Source organism: Toxorhynchites rutilus, chromosome 1 (genome assembly GCF_029784135.1).
Source record: "Toxorhynchites rutilus septentrionalis strain SRP chromosome 1, ASM2978413v1, whole genome shotgun sequence".
In the NCBI taxonomy this organism is placed as follows: Eukaryota; Metazoa; Arthropoda; class Insecta; order Diptera; family Culicidae; genus Toxorhynchites; species Toxorhynchites rutilus.
In genome coordinates, this window is record NC_073744.1 from 109,394,994 (window position 1) to 109,414,462 (window position 19,469).

The 19,469-nt window shown below is 42.0% G+C and overlaps 2 protein-coding genes across 2 annotated transcripts; one reads left to right on the plus strand and one right to left on the minus strand.

Annotated features, from left to right (window-relative positions):
• The first annotated feature begins 12,819 nt into the window (after positions 1–12,819).
• Positions 12,820–13,608, plus strand: LOC129776026 (RNA-binding protein pno1). The gene is made up of 2 exons (XM_055781397.1): positions 12,820–13,027; positions 13,086–13,608. The coding sequence occupies exons 1-2, from the start codon at positions 12,915–12,917 to the stop codon at positions 13,591–13,593; spliced, it is 621 nt and encodes a 206-aa protein (XP_055637372.1). The 5' UTR covers positions 12,820–12,914; the 3' UTR covers positions 13,594–13,608.
• A 178-nt stretch (positions 13,609–13,786) lies between these two features.
• LOC129776036 (small ubiquitin-related modifier 3) lies at positions 13,787–14,700 on the minus strand. Its single transcript, XM_055781408.1, has 3 exons — positions 14,535–14,700; positions 14,254–14,382; positions 13,787–14,006 (listed from the first exon to the last, which is right to left on the minus strand). The coding sequence occupies exons 1-3, from the start codon at positions 14,550–14,552 to the stop codon at positions 13,866–13,868; spliced, it is 288 nt and encodes a 95-aa protein (XP_055637383.1). The 5' UTR covers positions 14,553–14,700; the 3' UTR covers positions 13,787–13,865.
• Positions 14,701–19,469: the final 4,769 nt, after the last annotated feature.

Genomic DNA, 19,469 nt, shown 5'->3' on the forward strand with positions numbered 1-19,469 from the left:
TGGAGCGTCAAAACAGGTCACTGATGAAACGACTGAAGATTAGTCAAGCTCTCTGTAGAGACTGGAAGAAAGATCTTAATGAATATATGACAATGTACTATTCTACACTTCATTGTACCACGGGAAAAACACCCTCTGAATTAATGATGGGAAGGACTATTCGGACAAAACTACCTTCGCTGAATGAACTTTCGATTTCAGTACCAACAACGGATTATAGGGATAAAGATCAGCAATTAAAAGATCATGGAAAGGTATCAGAGGATCGACGTCGACGGGCAAAGGTGTCAAATTTGGAAATCGGTGATAAAGTCATTATGAAAAACGTATTGCCTGGTAACAAGCTCACCCCAACGTTTGCTCCAAACACGATGACGGTTATGGCAAGACATGGTTCACGAATAACGGTACAAAATGATCAAACGCACAAGCAATATGATAGAAATACGAGTCATTTGAAGAAAGTAGCTACACCTGTGGGAAACCAAGATAAAACGCGATTTGAACAGACGATACCGTTCGAGACGGGCACTCAACAAAGTGAGGACATACGCGAATCATTGGATAGATGTCATGATGGCTCCATGAGTGATCAATCGTTTCAAGTTGAGGCGAGCAACGATGAACCTGTATCGGAGCGGAACCGATCACAGCGTGTTATAAGAAAACCACGTCGTTTTGAAGACTGTGTTCTAGATTATTGATATGAGTGGTTTCAGATGCTAATAAGAAGGGGAGATGTGGTGGAACGTCTGTAGTAGATATCTGTGGTCTTACTAACACATGCAAGTAGTATTCTATCCGCACCACCTTATGTATGAATGAGATTGGAAATAAAAAGATCAGAAGTTGGAATTAGCAAGTAACGAACGGTGTGTTTTTTATTGAATCTGCGCTACCACACTGGGAATCGTCCAATCCACGGTCAGCAGAGTACTAAAACGATACTTCGAGAACCTAACCATCGACCGGAAGGTGAAGAACGGCAAAAATGGATGCTCCGTCAGTGAAAAAAAGACGGGTGGGTAATGTCGGGGACATAACCGGAGTGACGTAGGACTATACAAAGGGGACAGCTTTTGTTAAATATATATTTTAAATATATTGTTTTATTTTCTTCTCCTACGTGAATACCTACCTATCTACCTGAAAAATGGATTAGTTTACTGTTTACTCTTTATGAATATGTTGATGGTTCTGAAAAGAACCTTTGGTGTTGTGTTTTTGTTATCACTCGATATTCCCATCTTGTTCGGTTAAACATTCCTGTTTAGCTGTTGCGTTTACCACTCGCCACAGCTTTCACAGTTGGAAAATTTCTTCCCATCCAGCTTGTGACATATTGTTCAGTAAATTACATTTAATGCGACGTGCCGGAGAAACACTTTGCCACTCACTGAAACTAATTGTTGTCTTGATGAGCGCCGAACCGAAGCTGCTCTGTTCTTGATGCGGGTTTTCTGATTGTCGTGAGCAGCTTTGCAAGCGAACTCGAGCATTCCGACGGCCGAAACTCTATAATCGCTGTTAGGTATATTGGTGCTCCGGCACCAATCCGTTCGGCCTAGTTACCCTTGCGGAGCAATCAGTGAATGCGACCAACAGGGAACTGGAGACCTGCACGGTTCGAGTGAGACTTTGCCTTTCCCTTAACTTGTCTTCCTTTGTTACGTCCACGATGCCGATGCCGTACCACCACACGGGTTTACGGTTTGAAAGAAAATAAGATATTTTTTTGGGGTCCGCGTGTTTTACACTCTAGCGGTACACACTCACAGGATAGAGACAAATCGGCAGACTCAGCCAGAGGGGCGAGTCCAACGAGACGAACGAATGAGCGTTAAAAGGGAGCGATGGCAAAAAAATACATTCATTACGATTTGTTCGCTCGTTGGATTCACATGCAGGCTAAAAAGGGTCCTTTTCAGGATCACAAAATTATCTTCAATCTAAAGAGTTTATTGTTTTGTTATCACTCGATATCCCCATCTTGTTCGGCTAAACCTTTCTGTTTAGCTATTGCATTTGCCACTCGCCACAGCTTTCACAGTTGGAAAATTTCTTCCCATCCAGCTTGTGACATATTTTACAGTAAATTACATTCAATGGCACGCATTACCACCACTCAGTATCGGATTGGAGGTAATTTTAACCTGTAATTGAACATTTGCGATGACAGTGGTACATTGTCGACTTTCAATGTGGGGTCATAATTTGGACCCCGAAAAAAAAAACAAAAAAGTCCAACTAAATATGTCGCATTACAGGTCCGTCCAATTAGCTAAATGTCGAGATAAGTGTAAATTACTGTACTTTCAATCTAGAAGCAATTTAAGAATTGGTGAAAATTAATAAGCTCAGAACAACTGCCAAATTCACATACTCATCATATCCTGGCAAACAAATTATGAAAAAATCAATTTGTGTTTTATTATTATTTTGGATATTGTTTTAGAAAGCATTGAACTGTATTTCCTAAACTCTTTTTTGGAAGGTTTAATGGCCCTGAAAAGCGCCTTGTTTTATGGAATGGTTCCAATTTAGAAAACTTAGTACTCGTGGTTTTGAAAAAAACCATTTCGAACGCCCTCGATGCCGCCTTGTTCTGGATTTGCCACCAAAGCAGTTTGTACGAAGAACAAACGTTTTTCTTCTGCTACCTGCTGCCGTTTTGCGATTGCGTTTGCGTCCGCCTGTTGTTGTCTTGATGCCCACCGAACCAAAGCGCAAACAGTTTTGCCAGCCAACTCGATCACTTCGGCAGCCGAAACTCTATAACGGCGGCTAGGTGGACTGGTGCACTGGTAATAACGCGCTCGGCCTAGCTACCCTTGCGGAGCAATTGGCGAATACACCTACGGGAAACTGCAGTCCAAAATGGTTCGAGCGGAATTTTGCCTTTACCTTCACTTTTCCTCCTTTGCCATGTCCAGACATGGCTGCTTGTGTTAGTTTGTTGATGTGTTGTGATGCGAACCGATCTGGTGTACGGTTTGAATGAGAATGATCGTTACGGCAGCGGAGCGGGGATTTTTAAGCTGACTGGCTGGCTCGAGAATTACGCATGTGTGAGACTGCGACGAATGTTTCGTTCATTTTTTTCTTTTTCCTTTCCAATCGTGCTTCATTGTATTTCGCTGCTGCTCTGGTTGCCCGTTTTGGTCGGTACGATTTGAGTAGCACAAAATGGACCAATCAAAAATGGGCACATAGTGCATTTTGACAATGCTTGATATTTCACAATTATTCAATTATTTATCTCGAGAAAAATGAAATGTTATTCGTTATGATAGATGCGTAGATATATTTCCTATCAATTGATGCAAAAACCTTTGCGATCTATTGAGAAATGCTCGAGTTATAAGCGTTCCAAATCTTGCATTTTTTCCTACTTGTTCAGTGCCTAGATTTCCATTTCACCCCCTATATCTTCCGGTTAGACGTAGTCCCACGTCAAAAGATCACCAGCGCGTAGTTAAGCAGTTTAGATGTGATCCGAGAAGTTCGGTCCGGGATGTCGCCAATAAGCTGAATTTGTCAAGTTCATTCGTCCAGCGGACCAAGCAGCGGGAGGGCCTGCGTACATACAAGGTTCAGAAGGCTCCTAACCGCGACGAAAGGCAAAACATGGTGGGGAAGACGCGAGCCCGGAAGCTGTACACCGAAATGCTGACGAAGCCGCATTGCCTGGTAATGGACGACGAAACCTACGTCAAAGCGGACTTTCGTCAGCTGCCGGGCCTGTTGTTCTTCTCCGCAGAGGACAAATTCAGCGTTCCGGAGGAGATTCGCAAGCAGAAACTATCCAAGTACATGGTGTGGCAAGCGATCTGCTCTTGCGGAAAGCGGAGCGCCCCCTTCGTGATGACCGGCACGGGCAGGTTTACCTTAAGGAGTGCCTACAGAAGCGCTTACTACCATTATTGAAGCAGCACGAGGGCTCGACCATCTTCTGGCCGGATCTCGCTTCGTGCCACTATTCAAAGGACGTGTTGGAGTGGTACGAAGCCAACGGGGTCACCTTCGTGCCAAAAGAAATGAACCCGCCCAACACGCCGGAGCTTCGCCCAATAGAGAAATATTGGGCGATTATGAAGCAGGCCCTCCGGAAGAACCCAAAAGTTGTCAAATCGGAGGCGGACTTCAAGAGAAAATGGATTTCTGTTCAAAAAAAAAACTACAACCTGACGTTGTACAGAACCTTATGGACGGGGTAAAGAGGAAGGTGCGAGCATACGGGCTTGGGCTCGAAGTATGAATAAAAAGAAAATGCCAAAAGTTGTTTAATAGTTTTTATTTTACTGTCTAAAATTTTCAAAAGGATCGGTCTACTGGGCGAATTTCTACAGCGTTTTTTCCGTGATGCAATTTGATGTGACACACCCTTTATATTCAAAATTGAATGATAGTTGCATTCACATTTCATTTTAGCGAAAATTTCTATTATGGATTCTTTGTAAGTTTTCGTTTCTATTACGTCCGGTGTTCAGTTCCTGAAGAGGGAAACATTGCATCGGAATTTCCACCCTACATCTTTTTGTGATTCTCTTGCATTCTAGCATAGTATAATAGCAGCGGCCTAGCAGAGATGAACAGTCAATTATTTTCTAACCGTAAAGCATCAATCATGTTGGAACCTGAATAAAGCATACATACCAACGAATAAAAACCTGAATAAACGCTATGTTATATTTTGGAAATATTTTATCAATATTTCAGTACTGTTAGTGTTTGAACGATATCAAAGTTCAATTATAAAGCCTTATTCCTGTATACACTTCTATTTTCTATACACTTTCCGAAATTCTCACTAAAACTTATCATTATAATATAAAATTATCTTCAGATACAATTTTTGTACGAGATTATTTTACCAAATTAAGAAAGCAAAGTTTTTCATTCACATTGAATTTGATACGAAAAAGTTAATTTTTATTCATAATTTCTATTTGAAAAGGTTCAATTCCACCTGAAAACTCATCATTTTCTTAAACTCGTGAAACGAAATTTAAAGGCGTGTCGTTCATTTTGATTTCATCGTGAAGTGTAAACGGTAAGGCCCATAATCTCTTGATAAATAAAATATCATACTACAACTATCAAATCTACGTTTTCTATTTAATTTTCCACATTTAATTTTTTTGCATACCAAAATAACAGGAAAGTACTTATTGTTTGAAATATGTGACATTCGGTTGAACAATTAATACAAAAAAAAAGTGCAGCTCAAAAAATACATGATACGAAGAACATATGTTTTTCATGGGAAAATAATCTTCCGAAATTTTATAACATTTGGCAACCTTCACATCTCGCTTTCCTGTTATCTAGCACTTGGTCGACGAAAATGCAGAAAGAAGAGTAAGAAGCCAGTTGTCACGTCTTGTCTTAAGGCTGATTTAGACGATGCCAGTCAGCGCTCTAGTTGAAGTATCCAGTGAACAGAGAACAGACACTCTGTTCAAGTTACTTGTACCAGTATCGAACAAGTAATTGGCCTCTAACTTGAACAGCGTGTCTGTTCTCTATTCACTGGATACTTCAACTAGAGCGCTGACTGGCATCGTCTAAATCAGCCTTTAGGTTGAAATCACACTTGGAATGAATTGTATTATTAACAACAGTTGACACTTCACGAAACGCCACAGTTGACAAACGCAAAGTTGTAGTATTGGTCGAGGGGTACACGCACGTATATTCGGTTGTAATTACACTCTTAATAGCATAGACACGGTCTCTCGCATAACCCCACAAAAAAATTCTAGCGGGTTCAAATCGCATGATCTGGACGGCCAATTGGCATCACCAAAACGCGAAATTATGCGTCCCTCAAATTTCGTTCGCAATATGGCCATGTTCGGTCATGTTGTGTGGCACGTGGCGCCGTCCTGCTGAAACCACATGTCATCCGTATCCATATCTTCAATTTGTGGCAAAAAAAATCGATTAACATGCGGCCATAGCGCTCACCATTCACAGTTACCGTCTCGCCGTCCTCATTTTCAAAGAAATACGGCCCGATGACTCCACCAGACCATAATGCGCACCAAACAGTGACTTTTGGCGGATGCAATGGCCTCTCAACAATCACGTGTGGATTTTCTGAGCCCCATATACGGAAATTTTGGGTGTTCACATAGCCACCGAGCTCGAAATGTGCCTCATCGCTGAAGAAAATGTGATGCGAAAATTCAGCATTTTGCTGCTGTTGTTCGTTCACCCAATCGACGTATGCCCAACGCATTCCATGGTCACCACGCTCTAATTTTTGTACCAGTTGGACTTTATATGGATGTAGGTGCAAGTCCAAATGCAAAATTCGCCACAATGATATGTTTGACTAGCCCAATTGCTGAGCACGCCGTGGAATCGAAACATTCGGGTCATCCTCCACACTGGCAGCAACAGCAGCAATATTTTCGGCCGAACGCACATTAAGATGATGCCCAGGTTTCACAATATCCGCTACAGATCCAGTTTGTTCGAATTTACGCACTACATTAGCGATTGTGTGCTCTGTGGGCCGTCCATGACGTCCGTCCGTCCGGCCGTCCATTACGGACGGAAAAATCGGAAAATTACGGACTCGAAAAACATTTGCCGGTTTTTCATCATTTTTATAATATAATTTAACAAAATTAACACGTTGTGCGATGCAGTAACGATCCATATTGTAAAATGGCAGACATTCAACTAACGATATGACGCTTTGGTTAACAGCTATGTCAAACGATTGTCAGCGCAGGGCTGTATACTTTCGGAAGTCATTCCTACCGGGACCACATATATATATATATATATATATATATATATATATATATATATATATATATATATATATATATATATATATATATATATATATATATATATATATATATATATATATATATATATATATATATATATATATATATATTTATATATATTATATATATATATATTATATATTATATATATATATATATATATATATATATATATATATATAATTTTTTTTTTTTATAGAGGTGAGGAACGCTCTTCCAGCCTTATCTGGGAAGGGATAACCCAGACGTCGAGTAGGGATCGCACCCACAAAAACTAAGCCCTCTACTCGTAGCCTCATTCCTACCGGGACCACATCTAGGCGACTACTTCAGGGGGCGGCTGTGCACTTCACGAGTTTTCAACGCAAGCTAGCGTTGATCCTTCCCTTTTTCTCTATATTCTTATTCACCATTCGTTGCTCTCCACTGCGCTCATGACCATTTTGCAGGCATCCATTTACCCGTCGAGACGTGCACCGATTAGGAAGCGCCCTCCAACTTAACGCGCGCTCCGTCACAGTCACCCTCGCAGGATTTCTCTTCCCAACGGAGCGCCGATTAGGTAGTGCCCTCCAACATGACGCGCACTCCGTCACAGCTACTCTCGTGGGGTATGCACCAGTTTGTCGATGGCTTCCTCCATGATGCTCGCTCCTTCGAAATGTTCACAGTGTTCCTCCATCCAGGCCACGATAAGGCGTTGACAGGCAGGCATTTTTCTGTTCTTCGCGACAGTATCCGTTTACCTGTCGAGACGTGCACCGATTAGGAAGCGCCCTCCAACTTGACGCGCGCCCCGTCACAGCCACCCTCGCAGGATTTCGCTTCCCAACGGAGCGCCGATTAGGTAGTGCCCTCCAACATAACGCGCACTCCGTCACAGCAACTCTCGTGAGGCACACACCGATTTAGTGACGCCTTCCTAGGCGCTCGCTTCGTCGAAGTCCTCGCAGTATTCTTCTTTACAATCCACCATGAGGCATTGCCAGCAATTTGTCAATCCTTCTTGCCAGATTCCGCTTACCCGTCGAGACGTGTACCGATTAGGAATTGCCCTCCAACTTGACGTGCAACCCGTCACAGTCACTCTCGCAGGATTTCTCTTCCCAGCGGAGCGCCGATTAGGTAGTACCCTCCAACATAACGCGCACTCCGTCACGGCCGCTCTCGTGGGGTACTCCGGTGCTTCAGATCTCACTGTGGTTCATCTTTTATAGTCAGGCGTTATCCGCACGCTGGTCGGCCCTCCACTTCCGCTGTAGCTCGGACATGATGTGGACGATTGCACTGTTCACTGCGTTCCAGGTGCCCTCGTCACGACACATTTCCTCTACGATGCTCCCAGCATGAAGGGTAGGCAGCCTCTCGCGCCTTGTGGTGAATCTTGGACATACAAATACGACGTGTTCCGGTGTTTCCTCCACATCTCCACACTCCGGACAAAGAGGCGATCTTGCATGTCCAAACCGGTGCAGATACTGCCTGAAGCAGCCATACCCAGACAGAAACTGCGTTAGGTGAAAATTCACCTCTCCATGTTTCCTGTTTACCCAGCCCATTAGTGTCGGTATGAGCCTGTGTGTCCATCTGCCGTTTTGAGCCGTACTCCATTCTTGCTGCCACCTAGCCATCGACTCTGCCCTCATTAGCTTCCGGATTCCTCTGGTTCCCCTCCTCATATAGCACTCGCTGTCTTCCGCCAAGATGATGTTGATAGGGACTAGCCTGGCTATGACGCAGACCGCTTCTGTTGATATGGTTCTGTACGCACTCGCGACTCGCATCGCCATGAGCCGGTACGTACTATTCAGCCTCCTCGTGTTCCGCTGAGTTTCTAACGCCGCGATCCAGGCTGGACCCCCGTATCGTAATGTCGATGAGGAGACACTAGCCAAAAGGTGCCTCTTGCTGCTGCTTGGGCCAAAGTAGCATTCGTCTAGACACTTCTGCATTGCTGTCCTGAACATATCAGGGAATGATAGGACTGCCGCTTTTAAAGCTACGTTGGGGATTCCATCTGGGCCAGGCGCTTTCTTCGTTTTGAGGCGTTTCATAGCTGCAACTAGCTCGTCGTTCGTCACCTCTCTGCGTTCGATGTTATCCTCATCCTCTCCATATGGCATGGGTGGCCAGGTCGTTGGGTCGTGCTGCGGAAATAACCCTTCCACGATAGTTTTTAATTTTTCGGGACACATTTCGGAAGGTGTCGTTGGGCCCCTGAGCTTCGCCATCACCACTCGGTAAGCATTGCCCCATGGATTGACGTCCACGTCCCGACATAACTCCCTGAAGCAATTAGATTTGCTCCGCTTAATCGCCCGTTTAAGAGTGGATCTAGCCTCTCTAAATTCCACTCTCCGCTCTTCTCTGGTGTCTATGCTTGACCGTTGGAAGCGTCTTCTGGCGTTGAGGCAGTTGGCCCGAAGCACGCCAAGTGTCTCACTCCACCAGTAGGCTGGAGGTCGCTTATACCTGGGTTCCCTTTTTCTTGGCATTGTTATATCGCATGCTTTGGCTAGCGTTTCCGTCAGTTCATCTGCGTTCATGTTCAAGACGCCACTCTCCACGCGTAGTGCTTCGATGAAAAGATCCTTGTCAAAGATTTTTGTCTTCCACCTGCGTGGGCATGTCCTAGTTATCCGTACTGCCACGGAGTGTCGCTGGCCAATGGTATAACGAATGGCTTGATGATCACTGTGTGTGTATCCTTCGCATACCCTCTATCTCATTTTTGTCATTAACGACGGACTGCAGAAAGTCAAGTCGATGATGGACTCTCGGCCATCTCGACGGAAGGTACTAGTGGTACCCTCGTTGCACAGGGTAACATCCATTCTAGTAAGCAAGTCCCTCTCGCGTTGGTGCATCTGCTTCCCCAATCTACTGCCCAGGCATTGAAATCCCCTCCTATAACGACTGGTTTTCGTTCGGCGAGCTCCTCGGTGAGGACATCCAGCATATAGTGGAACTGGTCCATCGTCCATCTGGGAGGTGCGTAGCAACTGCAGATGAAAATTCCGTTGATCTTTGTGATCACGAAACCCTCGCGAGTCCTCGAGACTACCTCCTGAATGGGATATCGGCCCATGACCTGGATGGCGGCCATTCCCACTTTATCCGTCACCCAATTACCATTACCGGGGGGAATGCGATACGGCTCCGCGATAATTGCGACATCACATTTTGTTTCTGTCGTTGACTGCCACAACAGTTGCTGTGCGGTGTCACAATGGTTGAGATTTATTTGGATTATCTCCATCACTGTTCGCTTGCCCTCGCCTGTTTGTACACAGGGCAATTAAAGCCTCCCGTCGTATGGTCATTACTGTCCTCGCAGAGCATACACCTTGGCTTTCCCTTGCAGTCGCTGGCAAAGTGTCCCTCTATTCCGCATTTATATATATATATATATATATATATATATATATATATATATATATATATATATATATATATATATATATATATATATATATATATATATATATATATATATGTGTGTGTGTGTGTGTGTGTGTGTAGAATGCGACGAGTATCTAGGTTCTGTGATGAGTACATTTTGCGCTGTCGTGCTTATGAATTTTGTGCTTTTCGCACCAATATAGAAACGAGTTTTCTTTGGCCACGCGCTGATGAAAATCAAACTCATTCGCAGCGCTATGTTTGTTTTCTGAAGTCTGGCCACCACCACCGTGGCTTTTATCACTGAGCAGAACTGAGAGACCATTTGTACCTGCAGATTACAACAGATAAATGTTGCTGCTGATGGTGCAGCTGAAGCTGGTGGTGGTTTCCCACTGAAGCCTATGTCGATTGGAATGGACGACCATTTGGGCGAATGCGTGCCACTTCTATCGTGCGGATCCTCCTAGGACTAACGCTTACTATCGAAACCTCCATCGCTTGTGCTATATCCAGAATCGAAGTGAGCACGTCTGTTCCGGGTACCGTCCATCATGCTTCCGGCGTTTTTTTTTCGACGAGAGCGCCAACCTCCGTAGGGTAGTGTGCCTATCGAGATCATTATTCGATTTCTCCTTTTTGGCTGCCACTGTTTCTAGATACTTGAACACGTGGACGAAACTTCAAACGCAAAGTTAGTGGTGAAGTAAGCGAGCTCATGTGTCGAAGCTTCACTGGTTGCAGCACGGTGAGATCCCGAGGCAGTTAGACGAGCGTTGTTGCCCAGCCTGGGAGGAAGATGAGTGATTTTGGTTACTAGCGGCCAAAGTACGTAGAATAAGAAGGTAGTCTACTCCCTGCTTTGTTCAAGTAGTGGTAGGCAAAGAAAAAAAGCAAGAAATAGTTATTAACCATAGATCGAATCCATAAAAAAACAAACATTTTTTAATTTTTTAAATTATAACACAAGAACTGTCTCGAAATATGTTTCGAAATAATAAAATAGTAGTCTACTTAATTATTTTAAAATTGAAAACAGTAAAATTATCGCACCTGTACTATAAAAATAATGCAAACCCGAAATGTGTGGAAAGGTTATATCGAAGCAGTGTCGTTCTCGTTCCCGATCCAAGGAACGAATGCATGGGATAACTGAAAACATCTCCGATTAGTTTATCTCATTCGAAATTATTCTGTTCCGGCATCGCGGGACGTGGTATTTCAACATTTTGCTGAAGTAAACAAAAACTATTCAGTATGAAATCGATAGAAATTCACATAAAACGTTACTTGCAGTAAAAACCAATTACACTATCGTGTTTACCGTCGACTCGACCGGAGATTTTGCCACTTTTCATGATGTTTAGGACTTTTAAAATCGAGAAATATTGAAAAACCTTCAGAACTTCGAACAAATTGAGGATTTTTTATTACTAACTTCGTTGTGTGTGTAGCGCATGCGCTCTCCGTGTGTATACATAGGAAATATCCCTTACCTTCTATTATATGTACTTTGACTAGCGGCATTGAGTTTGGTCAGCTCATCCATTCGAACGAGCCCTTCGGAAATATTGGTGAGTTCAAATCAAAAAAGAAATGTATAAATGTAAACATCTGTCATCAATATCGATAATATAGTTTATGCAAATAAGTACACCAATAACTTGATCTAGTACGACTGTAAGTTGAAAATACGACGAATGGCTCGTTCGAAAACAATGATGGGATTTGCGTTCGTTTCCTATTCGTTTGAAAACCAAAATGAGGATGTATATCTATCACTATCAGAAATAATGTTCGTTCAAGATTCTTTCATTGTTTAAAGAAAACTTTTTAAACTATCAATCAGAATATTTATTTTTTCCAGAAAATATAATTTTCGTTTCAAAAAATGTTAGTTTCTTCCACGGATATGAGTGCTAGAGTTGCTGCACTTCTACAAGCTGTCAGAATCGACTTCTGTGTCGTGAACCATGTTCATATCCAGTTACTATGGTATGCTTAGTGAATTACTATGTATGATTAATGAGTAAGCAGCAAAATATTTTGTGCAATAACATCGTAGTTCTGTAGTTTTTCGTTTGTGTGCGCAATTTTGGTGTAATATATAAAAATTCAAGCATACCTGTTGAATTAGAGGCCATAACAATACTATAGGAAAGAAATTTTGGTGTAAGGCGTCGTGCACAAATTACGTAACGCGAGAAGGGGGGAGGGTGGTCGAGTTTGCGGTACTTACTGTGTATAAGAGATAGGAAATTGCTAAGTTAAAAATTGTTAAGATGTAAAAACTAAAGCATATTTGTTAAACTAAAGACCATAATAATACTGCAGAAAAGTAATGATAATGGAAATGGTTGTGTAAGGTTCAATAATAATGGTAATATGGATTGAAGTGAATCTCGAATGAATATCATTACTGTTAATGTCAATACGGATGATCGTGTACGAGCCGCTCAAACATTCAAGTTGGCAGCAAAAGTTTTAACGTATTGACCCACCTATTACTATACTACGAAGCGCCTTATTTCTGGCGTCTCAGTTTCTGACAGGGAACTAAAAATGCTATTCTGAAGGGTGAAAATTTCTTGTCAAAATAAATATCAAAACAATCAGATGAAAGCCATGTGGTGACTAGTTATTCTCCGAAATTATTCCAGCTCTTCATTTTGGTCGTTGGTGATATTTTCATAACAATTCACGATGGAAGTAGACTCTGTTACTATACAAGACATACATGTCAAGTCAGTGGAAGTTGTAAAAGCAAAAAAGGTTGATAAGAAAGGGCTGCGTAAAATTTTTGTACCAAGATCCAGGTTAGTACATTATATTTTCTGCTACACAGGTCAAAAATAATTGTTATTTCAATTCCAGACAATCAGCATTAAAAGAACATTGGCTGAAAATTTTTACGCCAATTGTGGAGCAGCTATTCCTTCAGATGCGCTACAATGTGACCAGCAAGCAGGTCGAAATTCGGCTAGGCCCAGAAACACAGGATCCATCAAACTTGCAAAAAGGTGCTGATTTTGTTCGTGCTTTCATACTTGGATTTGCAGTCGAGGATGCTTTGGCGTTATTAAGATTGGACGATTTATTTATCGAGTCTTTCGAAGTTAACGACGTGAAGATGTTAAAAGGAGATCACTTAAGTCGAGCCATCGGTCGGCTAGCAGGCAAAGGCGGAAGGACGAAGTTTACACTTGAAAATTCAACCAAGACGCGAATTGTTCTTCAAGATTCGAAAATTCATATTCTGGGCAATTATAAAAATATACAATACGCCAAACGAGCTATTAGTCACCTCATTTTGGGATCACCGGCAAGTAAAGTTTATGGAAACCTGCGATCAGTAGCTAATAAAATGTCTGATCGTCTTTAAGTTCTGAATTTAAATAAAAACAAAAAAAAAGTATTTTTATTCTACTTTATTTCATGACGAAAGATTGTTTTAATTATATTACCAGAATTTGGTTCATTGTTCGCTAAAGGAATGGGAATCAAGCCTGACAATATTGTAGCCTGATAATCAAACATTTCCTAGTTTTTGTTTCTAGTACAACTTAAAGAAAATATTAAGATCATGAGCGAATAGTTTACGGAATTATATTTTTGTTTTCTTTTTGTTATTTTTACACGCATTTAAAGTTAATTTTAAAAACAATTTTTTCCGCCTGTCTGTTGCTGGTAAACTTCGATTGTATCCCCTTCCTCCATCTCCAGCGTTGTTGGTGTGTCATTTTCATTGATAGGCTGGCCATCAAAACGGAATCTCACGACCTGCATTGACAAACCCTGTAAGAAATATAGAAAATAATTTGTTTCAGAACTAACCAATTTTGGATCTTTCAGGTATTGATTTTAATACTGCATCATCTTAAGTCTGAACAGTAACCAACGCACACAACTGTACTCTTGACTCACATCCTAGTGGAAGCGTATACGATTACACTACACTATGATGCGCAAATTCAAAATTGACGATTGATCATTATAAAAACTTGATATCTTGGAATTCTCAAACATCTAAGCAAATACTTACCGCTCGGTCACAATAAGCGTTCATTAACTTCCGGAGGGGTGTGTGTTTCTTTATCTTGAATTGTACAACGGCATTGTCCTGTCCTAATACTTTCAAATTGATATGCTCCGATTCAGAACCCTTGGCGTCCTAATAAATAGCAAAGCAGATGTCATAAACAATATATTTTGCACAAAGTGCGCCATTATATGGCGATGGCGTCCCATAAACTATAATTGTATTTTCATATTTTCCGTCCAAATGGTACTCTAGCCCTTAATAAACCCCATTTTTTGTCTCACCTTCTTTTCTTCAGACATTTTCACTATCTTGTGTAGGTTAAGATTACAACAACTCTATTAAACGTTTGAAATGCAAAAAGTTGCGGCTAGACTTGCACGTTTTAATTCACTGCAAACTTTTTCGCCCGATCGAGTCAAATGATGGCTGCTGAATAGATAGTTGAAGGTTTTCTTCAAACATCGGCGTGATGCCGGCTCTCCACTTCGTCGATTCGTGCACGAACTACGCGAATACCGAGGTGAGCACAGATATCGAGGAAGCGCGCAAATCGATGAATCGGTACATCGGTAAATACGAAAAATGCTGAAAACTTGCTAAAATCACTTGCGACCACCTTTCATTGATTTTTTTAGCAAGTAATATTTCATAATACCATGGACAGACCTTCAGCTGTACTAGGGTTGTACGTGTACAGCGCTGTACAGGTACCATCGTACCATGAAACACATACTCTAGCTGTACATTGTACCGCATGTCAAACTGACAATCAGAAATTTGACCACATATTTCAATGAAAATGGTTCTCATTCAGCGTCTAAACTATCGAACTCAACTAATAAGTTTCCAATCTGAGTTATTATTAACTCAAAAGTAAATGAGAAAAATATTTACCGAGTGTTTTGATTTGGTTTGTTCATGCTACCTACCCGTCTATGGCGCTGCGCACAATTGGAATTGAGCTGTAGCCACGTATAGCGGTAAAACAGGTCGGTGAAGCTACAGCGATTGTACCGAGTTGCTTGCATGGTTCTAGCGCTGTACATGGTGATAGCGTGGAAACGCACTAGATGGCTCTCCCGCGCGATTCTCGCAATGACAAGTCGCAGCTGCTGGGATAAAAAAAAAGTCGCAGCAGGAGCTCGTGCTCCCTTGGCCGAGTGGTTAGCGTCATAACTAACATGCCGGGTGTTCGGGTTCGATTCCCGTTCTGGTCGGGGGAATTTTTCGTCAAAGAAATTTCCTCCGACTTGCACTGTGATCACGCGTATTCTAGAGCTTGCCACTCAGAATGCATTCTAGGCGTGTTATTTGGCATTGAAATCTCAACTAAGTACTAATAGAAATGACGCAAGTAATACTACGTTGAGACGGCGAAGTTCCTCTAGGAACGTTAGTGTCATTGAAGAAGAAGAAGAAGCAGGAGCTCGATGAAAAACACATTCAGCGGCTTTTGACGGCTTCACTAGCTGCCATTATTATATTTTTATAGACGGATGCAAGACGAGTCTATGGTACAAGGTACAACTGTTTGGACTGCAAGCGGAGTAGAGGGGAGGTATATAAAGACAGAATGGCGGAAAACGGAAGAGGGATGTTTACCTGAGCGAGAGGGAGAGAGAAGTTGATCACAAACGTCATTTCTCGATAATTTGGGTGGTATTCGAGAATCCGCAGCTACATGACCGCAGAGTGATTTTCACGTATTGGCTCACCGATAGTACAATTATTATTGCCATGCTTCATGTGCACCGCATAAACACTAATACTATCACAAAACCGTTGCGGCGCATCATCTCCATCGAGCCACCGCAGAGAATGAGGAACCTTACAACAGTGACTTTAGAACCGGCCGTACCCGCTCCGCCTTGTGTGTTTTATCTCATTTACATTCCATTATCAAGGCCCCGCGGCGGCTGTCATTGCAAAATCCGCGCGGGAGAGCCGTCCAGTGTGTTCTTACACATATACATACAATTTTCGAAGTATAACGCTAGTACAGCTTCGTATGTCTGTAATAAGTATAAGACCCCTTGCGTTACGATTATTCGATCTGCATATGCAATCTCTTCGATGGTGATGTTAGCGTGCGTTTCTTTTTGGGGAGAACAACAAAAATCGAAAGAAATTGAAGGTGAACACAATATATTAAGAAATATGATAAATTCGTCTTTCCATCATGAAGAAAGCATATTTTCCTGTAAAAACTTTCACCACTCATTGTCGCATTGGTGGCGATTTTGACCTGTAATTGGACATGCGTGATGACAGTGGCACAATTTCGACGTCTGGTGACGACTTTCGGAGGCCATAATTTTGGCCCCGAACTCGATGCTTATAAAAATGTCCAATTAGAGGTAAAAATGTCCAATAAAACGTGTCGTATTAGTGGTCTGTCCAATTAGCTAGATGTCAAATTATATGTCACTTACTGTATTTGTAGAATCTCACTTGAATTTCAAAAAACAATTTGGTGCACTTTTTTATATTAACCCTGATTTCAATAGAGGTATGATATTTAATTCCAAGGCGCCTAGAAGTATATCCTAAGGTGGGCCACCTTGCTAAAATCACTCTTCAGCCATCTTGGAAGTCTACTGTGTTTTGTTTGTAAACAAAACACAATACGCTAGTGCCGAAGCTTGCTCTTGATCGGTATGTCTCTTTCACGCTTCAAGCAAATAATTCCCCTTCTGCGTTCTTCCGTACTGTTTACATATACCGCTTCCCTAACCAACTTAGTGACGAAACGGCCTCACCTTAGGATATACTTCTAGGCGCCTTGATTTAATTCAATGCCTATGTTCTCATTGCAGCGGGGCGTCAGCGTGGCTTGGGCGAGGCGTGTGACGCTAAAGATTCGTCGTAATTTTGACGTAGGACTACGTCTAACCGGAAGATATAGGGGGTGAAATGGAAATCTAGGCACTGAACAAGTAGGAAAAAATGCAAGATTTGGAACGCTTATAACTCGAGCATTTCTCAATAGATCGCAAAGGTTTTTGCATCAATTGATAGGAAATATATCTACGCATCTATCATAACGAATAACATTTCATTTTTCTTGAGATAAATAATTGAATAATTGTGAAATATCAAGCATTGTCCAAGTGCACTATGTGCCCATTTTTGATTGGTCCATTTTGTGCTCCTCAAATCGTACCGGCCAAAACGGGCAACCAGAGCAGCAGCGAAATAGAATGAAGCACGATTGGAAAGGAAAAAGAAAAAACAGGAAGTGGGTTATATCTATGGTATAACCGCAAGGGTGACGTAGGACTATCGTTGATTTAGGGATCATTTGTTTGAAGTTGAATCTAAATCCATCCTGAATGAATGAATAAATAAATATTTGGGTGGCTTCAGAAACGAGAGCATTACGTTGGAGGCTCAAGGTTATATGCATCCAATATTGGATTCAAAAAACCTTGTTCTGAAGAATAATCTTCAGAAGCTTTCCTGTTAACTGCACTTGATTGATAAACCACAAAACCAAATGTATGTGGTCGCAGTATTATATGGATAGAAAAAATTAAAATAAACTCGCTTGAATGTAATTTTCAATTCCATGGGGAACTGGCAGATTATTTTTCAGCAACGATCATTTCTTTCCAGGTTTCTTCTCGATAACCAGCAAACGAAAAGAGTTGCGCGCGTGTATGTGTGTGTTTGTGTGGCGGCTGCTTCAATGTCTTCCCGAGGAACCGTATTTCAATGCTGATTTCGATGCTCTCTTGGTCACCTTCTCTTCTCCTTCTGATCGATCGGCTTTTCTGCGCTCCCTCACAGTTAAAACAAACTGATTGCATTTCAGGTCAGGTCAAGCCAGGTAATGAATCCCTCGATCCCTCACCGTTCAGCTCGTTCAGTAACGATGTTGTCTTGTCGATGTCCTCAGGCGTCGTGCACAAATTACGTAACGCTAAAAATCCGGATCTTGAACCCCCTTTCCTCCCCCCTTACGTAACGGAATTTCCTATCTCTAATAAACAGAAAGTAACGCAACATCTACCCCCTCCCCCCTTATCGCGTTACATAATTTATGCACGACGCCTCACGAAAAATGAATGGGTTTCACCACCAGAATATCATTTAAGTATGCTTTTCGTGCGTGAATGAATCGAGAGAAGGTGTGGTTTACGATGGCAATTTGGAAGGCAAACTAGAGGAGAATGAACTCTCTGAGTATGAAAATTTCGGCGACTGAGCAATAATCGATTGAAAATTATATAATTTTCGCGATACGAAACATTTTCCGTTGCGCGCGCATACAATATTGAATACGAAAATATCCTACTGATGGGAAAGAATAATCTTCCGAAGCTTTCCAGCTAATTACACTTGATTGAAAAATTACGAAATCAAATGTATTTGGTCGCTGTGTTATATGGTTAGAAAACATTAAAATAAACTCTTTCGCATGAATGTATTTTTCAATTCCTAGGGAACTGGCAGATTGTTTTTCAGCAACGATTAGATCTTTCCGGAATTTTCTCGATGCTGTATGGCATCCAAACGAAAATTTTCGTTTCAGTTTGGCCTGCAAAAAACTTTTCTGAACTCTAATCCATCAAATTGGGAGCCCTGAAAAGGGCCGTTGATTATATGCTAAGCTAATATAGCACCCTCTCCTTGGATTCGACGGGCCAGCTGAATGTCCTTGGGCATGATGTGACGCGTTTTGCGTGGATAGCACACAAATTTGTATCTTCGAATAAGCCTCCTGCAGCGTCATAACCGCGGAACTTTGGGAGCGCAAGTCGGTTTTGAAGTCCTGAGCAAAGTTCCCGGTCGATAGCGATGTGGCTTCCTCACCTATCCTGCGGCTGGTACGCTTATCCGAGCTGCTTTCGTGTGCCTTAACACCGAAAGACTAACGAGCTGTCTGCTTGGTCCCAAACAAACGAGTCGTCACGGTGCAAGAGTAGAGTAAGAAATGAACGAAAGCAAGGGAAGTGTCATTTTATAAAACTTAAAAGTATCGAATGTAAACCCCACCCTCTTTATTATATAAGCTTACTGTATACTTACGAATATAATAAGGGTGGGGTTTAGATTCTATACTTTTATGGTTTATAAAATGACGCTTCCTTTGCTTTCGTTCATTTCTTACTCTACACTCGCACCGTGAGGACTCGAGCTCGTTAGTCTTTCGCAGACAGCTCGTTAGTCTTTCGGTGGTAAGGCACCTGAAAGCAGCTCGGATAAGCGCACCA